The sequence below is a fragment of the Trachurus japonicus genome, chromosome 16 (assembly GCF_045865225.1).
Source record: "Trachurus japonicus isolate A0001 chromosome 16, Traja_1.0".
Classification (NCBI taxonomy): Eukaryota; Metazoa; Chordata; class Actinopteri; order Carangiformes; family Carangidae; genus Trachurus; species Trachurus japonicus.
The window spans coordinates 149236-162373 of NC_140922.1; the positions used below are offsets into that span (position 1 = coordinate 149236).

Sequence of the window (13138 nt, forward strand, 5' to 3'; positions counted from 1 at the left end):
CTTCTGTGATAGAAGGTGAACAGGCCGATCAAGAGATCTTCAACTTTTCTACACCGATTGTTGGTTTTCATTACATCCTTAAAAACCAATTCTTGGCGGTGTGCCATGCAATGGACTCCTAGAATTTGGGACCTCTCCCCACGAAGCCGACTGACCACGCCTGTCTTGGATCCTGTCAATACTGCGGCTCCATCTGTTGCACAAGCAACTAGTTTCTCCTTCCACTCATCCTCACTGCCACTGACTGCAGACATCATGGAGCATATTGCGTCTGTTACATGTTCAGCATCTGCCTTTTCTATTGCCTGGATCCCCACAAACTGCACCTTGATGTTTCCTGCTCTGCTTGATCTAACGTAGAGTAACTCCTCTTCTATTACACTGCTGTCTGTGGATCCATCAGCCATTATGGAGATAAACTTGGAGGCAGATATCTCCACTTCCACCTTCTTCCTTTCAACTTCTGCTATGGAGTGCATGAAGGCTGGGGCCTTTTTTAATTTTTTTTTTAATCGTCCTCATCCTCTTTTTGTTCTATTGCAGCCAGCGGCCTCTTCACGCCAGCAATATGCCGCCACATTTGTTATTTTTCTTCTTCTTCTTCTTCTTCTTCTCGTTTTTCATTTTGAAAGCCCAAGAAAACGGCGGGGCTCGCTTAGCAACAATAGGCTACCTGATTGGTCAACAACACTTGGTCAGTGTTGTGTTGTCTTATTGGCTACATGCCAACGTGGCAGGTAGATTGACAGTTTCACCCGCCAATCACAAAAGTTACCCGCATTTGGCGTGTGGGCGGGTGCCAATTTCATGCCCTGTGCGAAACACACTGAGGACCTTTCCCTCCCTCATCATGGCGGACACGCAGGTGATCCTGGTGCCTGCAAACCTGCCAACCATCAGACAAGTCCACCACAAAACACTGGACACTGGACCCGTCCGGCGGTGAATGACTCCTGGTAATCAGGGCGACCCTGTGGCAAAGTTTTTAACATACACACAGTCCCCTGGGTGAAAAAGTCTCTCTTTAGCATGTTGGTCTTGTCTAGCTTTTTGCTCATCCTGCGACCTGACGACTTTAGCTTTGACGTCTGGGCGGAGGAGATCCAGATGAGATTTTGGTCTCAGTCCCAGTAACATCTCCGCTGGGGGCACTCCTGTAACAGTGTGAGGTGTAATCCTGTACTGGAACAGGAAACGGGAAAGCTTGGTTTCCAGAGAGTGTCCTGACATTTTTTTCAGTCCATCTTTCAGAGTTCCAACAGCTCTTTCTGCTAAGCTGTTGGAGGCGGGGTGGTAGGGAGCCGTGCAGACATGACGGATCCCGTTTTTCTCCACAGACTCCTTGAAAACCTCACTGGTGAAAGTGGGCCCATTGTCTGTCACAATCATGTCTGGCAGTCCATGTGTTGCAAATATGCCTCTAAGTGTCTCTGTAGTACAGTAACTGGGGCAGTAATACTTGACATGATATGGGCCTCTAGCCACTTTGAATATGCGTCCACCAGCACCAAGAACATCCGACCCATAAATGGACCAGCAAAATCCAGATGAAGCCTGGACCATGGACGGCCTGGCCACTGCCATGGGTGAAGCGGTGCTGATGCTGGCATCTTTTGGTTACTTTAACATTGTGAACATGCCTTTACCTTTTCTTCCAAGGCACAGTCCATCCCAGGCCACCACATAAATGACCTGGCGAGGCTCTTCATACGGGATACCCCAGGGCGGGCATCATGTAGCTCCTCCATCACTTGTGCTCGCCCTGGAGGAGGAACAATCACTCTGGAGCCCCAGAGGAGACAACCATCAAGCACACTCAACTCAAGTTTGCGCTTGACAAAAGCTTTGTATTCCTCCTGCTCTACAGTCACAGGCCAACCTTGCATCACCCATCTCCTAACCTGTGATAACACTGGGTCTCTCTCAGTCCATAGTTTGATCTGTTTTGCTGTCACTGGAGAATTTGACAGTCTGTCCATCAGAAAAACAGTCTCTGGGGGCTGACCAGTGTGGCTTGGTGTGTCAGGGAGAGGCAGGCGGCTGAAGGCGTCAGCATTTGCATTTTCACTACCTGCCTTGTACTCTATATGATACTGAATTTCCCCCCAATTTAGGTGAACTTTCTGTAAGAGATCACGACCCAACAAACTAGGCCCCTCCCCCTCAACTACCAGCAGTGTAGCTTTAGCTTTAATACTCAATGTCCACATCTATAGCACCAACAAATGGAATACACTCACCCGTATGTTCTCAATTTTATATTAGTCTCTTTAAGTTCAGGTGCACATTCTGAGCTCCACAACTGGTGGAAAGTGCCTCGACTAATCACTGAAACTGAGGCACCAGTGTCCACTTCCATCTTCAGTTCACTGCTGTTTACCTGAAGTGTTGTATGGGCTCAGCCTGGGGCTGGCCAATGACATTGAACACGTTGAATGAACACTGCTCCTCGGACTCTTCCGTCTGCAGGTGATGTGTGTTCATCTTGTGCTTTGATTTTCCCCATTCTTTCCTCTGTTTATTTTTAGCTCCCCTGCACTTTTTAGCAATGTGTCCCTTTTTCTGACAGTTATGACAAACCGAGTCCTTAAAACCACAGTCATTTGCGAAGTGAGCTCCCTCACAACGGTAACACTCCACGGACTTTAATGGCTTGCCTCTTTTCTCTTTGGACACAAGATGAACGGCGCACGGCTGTGGACCTCCGTTAGCATTTTTAATGTCTTTAGTGTTGTTGGCTGCCGTTTCCATAGCTTGGGTGATCTCAAGCGCTCTTTTGAAAGTTAGCGTGGCTTCTCCCAACAACCGGCGCTGGACGCCGTCGTCATTAACCCCGCAAACTAACCTGTCCCGGAGCATTTCCTCCAGCACAGCTCCGAACTCACAGTGCTCCGAATCCGATAGCTGTCTCAGCTCCGCGACAAACGCAGCCACCGTCACTCCCGGCTTGCGTGCATGAGTGTGGAATTTGAAGCACTGGACAATTACAGATGGCTTTGGGTTGTGGTGGTTTTGCACCATCGTCACCAGATCTTTGAAGCCGATGTCTCCCGGTCTCCGCGGCGTGGCAAGATTGCGCATAAGCTTGTACGTCTTGGCCCCGCACACACTGAGAAGAATCAACCGTTGTTTTCCCTTGTCTGTAATGTCGTTAGCCAGGAAAAAGTGCTCCAGTCTCTCGATATACTCCACCCAGTCGCCATCCTCTTCGACAAACTCGGTGAGCGAACCGACGGTAGCCATTACTGTAAACTGCGCGCCAACTTCTTCTTCGATTCACAGCGGTACCTACTCGGCATAAATCCTTGGCTTGACTTTTGCTTTTTAATCCTTGTCGCCAGTGTAGTAACCCGAGTGGTTAGTTTGCATAGCAATAATACATGCAGACGTAGGATACCGTGTTTGCTCTTTTACTCACATTCGCAGCTACATACACACATGGCACACATTAGCCAGCATGCGAAACATTGCATGGTGCAACACGACAGGTGTGCCTATTTTACCAGGGCGGGGTAACACGAGCCCACTGACAAAGGTTCCGGGGGCGACGCCCTCTAACGCAGCAGTGATCTACATTCACTCTGCACTCTGTATCTCGTGCTCTCACGTTAAACTCCACACAGGAACGAAACACCTGGCCTCAGACCCCGGTATCTCGTTATAGCTAACGTTATGTAACGGTAACGGTATGGATATTTTAGCTTAATAAGCCTAATTCAAAAATGTAATGTTTACATTTCATACATTATTTTTCACTAGCTAGCGCAGATAGAAAATCCATTTATATGCACATTTGTAACTTTACTTCACCAGATAAACTCCACACAGGAACGAAACACCCGGTCTCAGTCCCCGGTATCTCGTGTTCACACTTTAAACTCCACACAGGAACGAAACACCCGGCCTCAGTCCCCGGTATCTCGTTCTCTCACGTTAAACTCCACACAGGAACGAAACACCCGGTCTCAGTCCCCAGTATCTCGTGTTCTCACGTTAAACTCCACACAGGAAGGAAACACCCGGCCTCCACACAGGAACGCCACACGGGAACGAAACACCTGGCCTCAGTCCCCTCCCCGGTATCTCGTGTTCACACGTTAAACTCCACACAGGAATGAAAAACCCGGTCTCAATCCCGGTATCTAGTGTTCTCACGTTAAATTCCACACAGGAACAAAACACCTGGAAAAACCTAAACGGGTCACGAAGCGCAGTTGCTGCATTTTCCTGTTGTTGTCGTTGTCCACTGATCCTGGGTCAGTGTGGGCGGGGCCGTATGAGCTGGGGGTGCTTCCAGGGGCATCTTCCAAAGCCACAGTCGGGAGGAGATTTGCATATTACCTAAATATTTAGCCGAACATTTAACATTTAGATTTAAGATTTAGATTTAACATTTAAAGGTGCCATATGTAAGAATGTGGCCAAAAACGGTTACTGCAGTCAAATTCAAAACACAGTGATCTCGTTTTTCCTCCCAGCCGTAGCGGCAGCTCAGTGGACCAGACCGGAGGCCGCCGCCGTGACTGGGAGAGAGGGCTAGGTGGCGCAACATGCCAACACGTAAATTCAAAACATAAACATGATTTGCAGTCTGCAAAAAAAGATTTTTAATGCGAATACTCTGGCTGTACTATTGTTGTTGGTGAGTTCATCATGTTCCTGAGTCTCTGTGACATTAGGAGAATTTACGGCCAGTTGCTTTAGATTTCTTACATACTGTACCTTTAACATTAATTTTAGATTTAATAGCCTATTTAGATTTAAGAGCCTATTTAGATTTAGATTTAACATTTAGATTTAGATTCAACATTTAGATTCATATTTATATTTTACATTTAGGTGTAACATTTAATATTTAGATTTAACTATTTGATACATTTCAGATTGAACAAATATTGTGTTAAATGTGCTAAAAAGTGACTTTCAGAAATTCACACCATTTTTTTAAACATGGGTTGACGCTAAATGTGATAAAAAAAAATATTGCTGTTATTTTCAGCATGAGCAGCTTAATGGCACATACCTGGCTGTTGCTCATTTGTTTGTATGTCAAACTGCCTTTGTAATGTAAAGTGGAAATATGGGTAGCCTATATTTTCAATAAAGAATCAAAGACGGTTTATAAACCAGGTAAATAGAGTATATGTGATCTAGTCTTCACCCATATGCTACATTTGGGTTCTGACATAATGATTACACACATGGTTAGGCTACAGATGTCGAGTTTCATCGCGGGATCTGGGTGCGCGATTTTCCCTCGGCGGTGGGTGGAGACTTCATACAGCAGTCAGGATCCAGCCAGGATCCAGGCAGCCCCTCGCCCTGCCTGCCTGCCTGCCTGCTTGCTTCAGAGCTAACAGAGCCACTAAACAACACCGCAGAGCCGCAGCACTTTGTGGAGAAACCTGATGACTTTGCCCGCCGACAATTAGGACTTACATAGGCTACCGGTGTCCCTCCGTCCATATCCACCTGTCCTGTGTTCCTGTTCGGGATCGTCTCTACAACACTGAGGCATTGATGCTGCCAAAATGAGCTAACGTCTCAACTGCCTGCAAAGACAAAAGCAACACGGTCACTGTAACCCTGGTAAGAATAACAGCATAGATAATATAGGCTATTTGTATTTGTTTATGAGGTAATATTCCGGTTTGGATGAGATCCCCTCAGCCTTGCAGGGCTCTCTGCCTTTGCCGATTTTGATTTGTTAGAGGAGCGCGTCCTGCGGCTTCCTCCTTAGAAATAAGCCTCCATCTAATTCACATGAAAAGATAGATTCTATATACAGCAAGCAGAGCCTGGAAATCGCATTTATAATTGTATAAGGAGTGTTGCGGGTAGGCTACAATTCATCAAAGCTATGGTATATGTAGCCTACCTAAATACCTGACCAGCGGTGTTAATTGAATTAATTATTTTTAGTCTGCACTGCATGCTCAGGGAGAATAATCATATCAAACGCCCGATTTTATATTTTGAGTGAAGTACATTTTTATTACAGCTTTGTGCATTTGAAACATTTTCAGTCAGTGTTGAGGTGGGTATGGTGGATTAAAAATCTGTTTCCTAAGGCTTAGCTGATGGTGATGAAAACTTTGGGTTTTCAGCTCCAGAAACTCAGATCAGTCATAAATTTAAGTTCTTCTACCATCTTTTTTGCTGTGGTAACTTTCTCTGAAGCTCAGACCGTCACTGGCTTTTTTTTTTTTTTTTTTTGGAGAGGACAGTGCACATTAATAAACATAACTAGCCAGAGGTTATTTTTCAACTGTAGTCCTCCTGGCAAGATGTTAACAGCCATTAAAATAAACAACAAGGACACAAGGAACATAATAGCCTACATAAAAACAGGGACACAGGAAACACAAAAATCAGCGCACAAATAGAACGTATTCAAACAGAAACCAGCAGACAATGACACTAAATAAGAGACAATTAACATGACACTACTAAAAACAAAAACAACAGATAGACAGTAAAGTTTTCTTCCTCTACACTCCCTCCTGCAGTTTAAGAAGCTTCTGACATGGTGTCACATTGATCACATAATCTGAACCTGTTCTAACAGCATGTCAGTTACTGTTTATTATTTACTACACACAGTTGAACAGGATTTGTAGATAGTCTTCCTTAAAGCTAGGGGGTAGTGGTCCTGTTTTCAGTACTCACAGTGTCCCTCTCCAAAGCTGGCCTCAGCTCAGCACTGTCTCAAGGGGACTGCTGTAGGAAGGACATCTTAAAGGATCCATCATCTGGTGTTTATATTTATTTCAGGTGTTGAAGGGGTCTTAAATGCACATTTTTGAGAAATAATATGCAACATTCACTTTCATTTATCCCTATCCCAATTCTTGGTCTTGGTTTATAAACCGTCTTTGGTGAAGTTCTTTGCCCGGAAAACATGTCAGCTATTGTCAGTGACAGAGAAAATTGAGTTATACATGCAATAACCTGAAAAAAAGTGATTTTCAGGTGATGGATCCTTTAAATCACTGATGGGGCAGTGTTGTGCCAGTTCAGGCCGAATAATTTTTTTTTGTTTGTTTTTTGTGATCAATTTTTTTTTGCTTTTTGTCAAAGAAAGTTAAAGGGATATTTCACCCAAAATTGATAATTCACCAATGTTCTATTCTAAGTTTCACAGTTTTTGAAAAAAAACAGAGTGATGGACTTCATAATTTGTAATGAGTTGAAGTGACAATAGTTTCAGCAGTATTAGGGCGACATTTTGGTGGAAGTTGCCAAACTGTAGCATGTACTGTGGTTTGGGGGCACATGTCCTTGGTGTTGAGTAAATCTGGCATGGGGTCGGACATTTCTGTAAAGTTTGGTTTGGTTTTTGCCCATGGGTTTCCCACGGGAGTTGAATTTCAACATTTTTACACACCTGACCTTCCTAAACACAATGGTGAAGAAATTTCTTAAGGATTTACTTCCCAGATTGGTCAAATGATAAAAAGCTCTTACTATAGAAAGAGGAAATGCAGAGAGAGCAAGAGGGTTAACCCAACAAAGGTGGGTGTTGTACACCAAGGAAAAATGGGAAGCTTCAGTGCAGGGTTCCTGCCACCACTCCCTGCCCCCAGCCCCGCTTTGACCTTCCAGGATTCTCTTTAAAATGCATTAGACTGCCTAAGCTGCCCTGTGCAGCTTACCAGCTCCACCACAGCATACTGATATTAATAGACAATAATTTGCACATTTCTAAGCCAAGAATCCACCTCAGACCCAGACTGGAACTGGCAACATTTTTACCAGCAGGACTAAGCTGCAGCGAGAATCTCTTTGGCCAGTATTTTAACACCAAGACATTAATTAATGTAGTTAAAATGATCACAGCTATGGAAAACTGAATCCCATAATAGACTCTCTTTAACATTCAGAGCGCAACTCTCCAACAGTTTATTTGATGCTATGTCAAACTTTTTTTGTTTTTATTTCTAATATTTGTAATCTTGGGGACGAAGGTTCAATTGAAGAAGAAAACACAGTAATGATTTCTCCTCTATGAATATCTAGCACCACTTTTTTGAATGGTGCACTGCACACACACTGTGATCCACGGAGCTGCTTCTCCAGCAGCAACAATGCAGCCCGGCTCTACAGCTCTCTCTCGGCGAGCAGCAGCTCAGTCCTACCCCGGTTGACCGGACATTACATTTCCACTATTTTTTTTTTTTCATTTTTAACTTTAAGTCTATTACACATAACGTAGGGAGTTCACGTCTCTCCTGTCTACCTGAGACAGCAGCCGGTCTAACAAACTGAAGACAGACAGATGAAGCAGTGAAGCCACCGAGAAGGATTGCTGGAAATATGTTCAACTCTGTGTTAACTCAATTCCTCGTTAAGTGACAGTGAAGCACACTACAAAAATGTGACAGGTGGTTTTGGTTGCTTAGTAATGGCAGACGCGACCTCCCAAGCCCTTTGGAAAACGTGTGGAAAGTGCCACAGCTGGTGTTTTCCTACGCGTTTTTAGACGCTCCATGTGAACGGCGCCGCCATAAACTAACTAGAAACAAAATAACAAAAATGAATATAATTTTTAAAAATGTTGGAATGTGGAATATGACTGAGCTATCCCCTAGTTTTACTTTTTGCCTTGACTGCCAGTTTCAGAGAAAAATCTATTCAAATCCAACACTGACCTGAGACTGTCTCTCTCAGTCCTGTGAGCTATGTGCAGGTGCACGTTTGTGTGTACACATTTGAAAAGGGAAGGAATAAGATGACAGGTGATACATTTTGTGTGGAAATCTTTGTTTTAAGTTGGTTAATCCAGCCCCTGGTTGGTGTTTAGCATGCTAGTTGCCTCGTGTGCACTGACAGCTGCTGGCCATTCGCCCTTGGTTTGATTTAGACTCTCAAAGTCTCACTTGTTCTCTAAATATGCACGAGTAGAGTTGAGAACGATGTCCTTGTTCTTGTTTCTATGTCTCTCCACCTCCCTCTAAGTGTTATTTGTCGTGGTATATCCAGGAAGGTGACAAAGGCTTAGAAATGTTAGAAAAAAAACTTGGTTTGATGAATAATTGGATTTTGTTTCCTATACAAAGCACTGCAGTATTTTACTGTTAGGCGTGACTATTACACAAGTGCCCTTTAATATTTCCTGTACTGATGCTTTCAGCTTAGCATTGTGACAGTTGTCTTCTTTAAAGGGATAGTTCAACATTTTGGCTATTTGGCCCGTTGCCATAATCCCTATCGTCATAGCAGTAGATTTGTTACGTTTATTTGTCAGTGCATGCTATTTTTAGAACGGCGGAGCAGAGCAGCGAGCTGCTCAGAGCTATGCTACGGAGGCTAATGGGATTTCTTGGTTTCCCTCATCAAACTCATCAAATACACAATCCAACAACTCCACAACGCTCTGGTGGACAAGTTGTGACCTGCACATTCACCACGCTATGAGATAATAACAGAACGTTACCAGACAGAGTTGTTTTAGCATAGCATGAGCAGCTCACAGCTCTGCTCCGCCGTTCTAAAAATAGCTTGCACCAACAAATAAAGATAACAAACCTACTGCTATGACTATAGGGATTATGGCAATGGGCCAATTTTGGCAATCTCTGTAACTGATGTCCTTGCTTTTCTTCCATCTTTATCTCCCACCTTCCTTTGTCTTCTCCTTTCCTCCCTCTCAGTTGTTGCCAAGCGGCAGATGTCTCTCCACATCCCTCAGGGCTCAGAGGCCAGTTGGAGTTGGGAGGTGAGTTCTCGGCAGCAGTGCCAGTGATGTGGGCTTCAGTGGCAGGCTGCAGGATGAGTGTGGGCGTGCTCCTTAATGGCCTGCTGGTCTCCGTGGTCGCAGCTCTCCTCTGGAAGTATTACCAACTGAGTGAGCATGCTGCCCTGCTGGAGGAGGAGCTGCACATGACACAGCAGTCTCAGGAACTCTCACAGGCCCGCATTGATTACCATGTTGCCTTGCAGACTCTTCAGGAATACGGCACCCGCATGGTCTGCACTGGGAAGATGCACACTGACCGAATCTGCCGCTTCGACTACCTCTGCTACAGCTCCGAGGCAGAGGAGTTTGTGTTCTTCCACTCCAATTCCTCTGTCATGTTGCCTAACCTAGGGTCAAGGCGTTTTCAACCTGCCTTGTTGGACTTGTCTTCAGTAGAGGATCACAACACCCAATACTTCAACTTTCTGGAGCTGCCAGCTGCAGCATTAAAGTTCATGGCCAAGCCTGTGTTTGTACCAGATGTGACACTCATCCTAAACAGGTTTAATCCTGATAACCTAATGCATGTATTTCATGATGACCTACTGCCAGTCTTCTATACCATGAAGCAGTATTTAGACTTGGATGATGAGGCTCGGCTGGTCTTCATGGAGGGCTGGAGTGAAGGCCCACACTTTGATCTCTACCGACTTCTCAGCAGCAAGCAGCCACTTCTCAAAGAGCAGCTCAAAAACTTTGGCAAACTTATGTGTTTTACCAAATCTTATGTTGGCCTGTCCAAGATGACCACCTGGTACCAATATGGGTTTGTCCAACCGCAGGGGCCTAAAGCCAATATTTTGGTCTCAGGAAATGAGATCCGGCAGTTTGCCAGGGCCCTGATGGAGAAAATGAACATCACCGGGGTGGAGGAGGTCGAGAGGGATGGAGGGAAGGCTAAAGATGAGAAAGTGAAAGAGAAGAAGGATGATTACATCGTTGTGTTCAGTCGCTCAACAACAAGGCTGATACTTAATGAGGCTGAGCTAATCATGGCGCTGGCCCAGGAGTTCCAGATGAGGGTGGTCACAGTGTCCCTGGAGGAACAGTCTTTCCCTAGTATTGTCCAGGTCATCAGCAGTGCATCCATACTAGTCAGCATGCATGGAGCTCAGCTCATAACCTCACTCTTCCTCCCCACGGGAGCTACTGTAGTGGAACTGTTCCCCTTTGCTGTGAACCCAGAGCACTACACCCCATACAAGACCCTGGCCTCGCTACCAGGCATCGACCTTCACTATATCTCCTGGAGGAACCATGATGAGGAAAACACCATCACCCACCCAGACAGACTGTGGGAACAAGGAGGTATTGTTCACTTGGAGAAGGAGGAGCAGGAGCGGATACTGGCCAGTAAGGACGTCCCCAGGCACCTGTGCTGCCGCAACCCGGAGTGGCTCTTCCGGATCTACCAGGACACTTTGGTGGACATCCCTTCCTTCCTGGAAGCCCTCAGAGAGGGCATGAAGATGAAACCCAGCTTGAAGAAGACAAAGCCAGCCAGCATGGTCCACCCAGGCCGAGTCAGAGAACCCCAGTGTCAGACCTCAGTACAAACTACTCACGAAGCCAAACTTACAGTGTCCTGGCAGATCCCATGGAATCTGAAGTACCTGAAGGTGAGAGAGGTGAAGTATGAGGTGTGGATCCAGGAGCAAGGAGAAAACACCTACATGCCTTATATCCTTCCCCAGCATAACTACACCTTTTCAGAGAACATTAAGCCCTTCACCACCTACCTGGTCTGGGTTAGATGTATCTTTAACAAAAACCTCCTGGGTCCTTTTGCAGATGTTCTTATGTGTAGGACCTAGTGCAAACGCTTTGCCAGTTTGTAGCTGTGCAGCTTGAGTCATGCTTGTTCCAGACAATCACACAAGATCAGTTTGTCCAAAGGAGGTTGAACAATGTTGTGACATATTTTTACAAATACAAAAGAGACTGTTGAACTCTTTCCTGGCCAGCACAGAGGGTACGATGACTTCATGACAGAGATTTTTACCACAGGGTTAGAACTAAAGAGAACTCCAAGGTAACCGCTGTTAGGGAATGGAGATCATATATCATGTCCCAGTCAAAGAAATAAAGTGCTTAACCATGTGTGTAATCATTATGTCAGAACCCAAATGAGCAGATTTATTTATGTACAAAATAATATGTAACATGTTTTTTGTTTTTGTTTTTTTAGTCTGAACACTGGTTCAACACATTTACAGTATGCAATGTAGCTTTTCTGTGGAGAGCAAGAGAGATTTTAGACTAACATGATTATATATGTCTTCTGACTTGTCTAATGTTAATTGTCTGTGTGTAACCCCCCCCCCCCCCATGCACACATGCACACATGCACACACACTTTTCATAACAAACACTTTTGCCAACCCAATACTAAAGCAACTGCACCAACAGTACTTGCTGCTCCAGGTCTCTGATCTCTACTGGGGGATTAACCATTTATTTTACATATTCATACATACATAACATATTTATATAAACATATTCCCTCAAATTAAGATTAAGGTGATCACTTGGGGTGCTTGGTGGTTAGTGCACATCCCACATGGGCAGACAGTCCCAAAGCAGTCAACTCCCAACTGAAATGATCTTTACTGCATGTTCCCTGAGTCTCTCTCCCTGGTTCCCTGTCTCCAATGTCCTATCAAATAAAGACATAAAATGCCCCAAAAATAAATAAATAAAAATAATGGTGATCACTCTGTGTGACCCCTCCCTCTAAGAAGGCAAAGGTCACTGACAGGTGGGCCACAGTCCAGATCTGCCCCCAAATGCCATCCTATCCACACCTGAACCTATACAATATTGTTCATTGATGAACATTTATTTCACTGAATGCTTCTGTTTTAACCAGTGCAATTTTTCTATTTGTTTTTTTTGCTCTGTCTGTGATATGATTCTCAGCCAATCTCAGCCAATACTAACACAATGTGAAACCATGTCAGAGGAATAAGCGCAAGAGAGAGAGAGAGAGAGAGAGAGAGATCTGACACCAACAAAACAGATTGTTTCTGTTTGTTGCTTGTTGAACAGGTAGTTTGAATAAATTATTTTAAGCCTTTATATTTTATTGCACTTCACTTCACCTGGTCTGCACTGCTGTTCACTGCATCTGTGTGACTGTTAACAGCGTGACTACTGCCCTTCCTCTGCTGGAGAGCAGAGGATAGTGAAGCAGCAACCTTAAATGATGATAAATCATAAATAAAAATAAATGTATGGGTTTTAATATGGACTGGCTGCTAGTCACAAATATTAATTGCCTAAACCTACCATACAGTTCCTCAATTTTCCTTTATTTTTTTAGCATTTGATTCTGCCTGAAACTGTGTCTCTAAAAATGTTCTTAAAGGTTTGTGGAACTAAAGTGTCAAGCAGGAGTTT

The 13138-nt window shown here is 44.6% G+C and overlaps 1 protein-coding gene across 1 annotated transcript; it reads left to right on the forward strand.

Annotated features, from left to right (window-relative positions):
- The first annotated feature begins 5214 nt into the window (after positions 1 to 5214).
- Positions 5215 to 12132, forward strand: pomgnt2 (protein O-linked mannose N-acetylglucosaminyltransferase 2 (beta 1,4-)). Its single transcript, XM_085803380.1, has 2 exons — positions 5215 to 5589; positions 9654 to 12132. Exon 2 carries the CDS (start codon positions 9745 to 9747, stop codon positions 11551 to 11553), a length of 1809 nt encoding a protein of 602 aa, XP_085659506.1. The 5' UTR covers positions 5215 to 5589; positions 9654 to 9744; the 3' UTR covers positions 11554 to 12132.
- The last annotated feature ends 1006 nt before the right edge of the window (positions 12133 to 13138 follow it).

Bases quoted from the DNA above. Each gene is read 5' to 3' on its own strand.
- pomgnt2 (XM_085803380.1), top strand. From the start codon at position 9,745: ATGTGGGCTTCAGTGGCAGGCTGCAGGATGAGTGTGGGCGTGCTCCTT.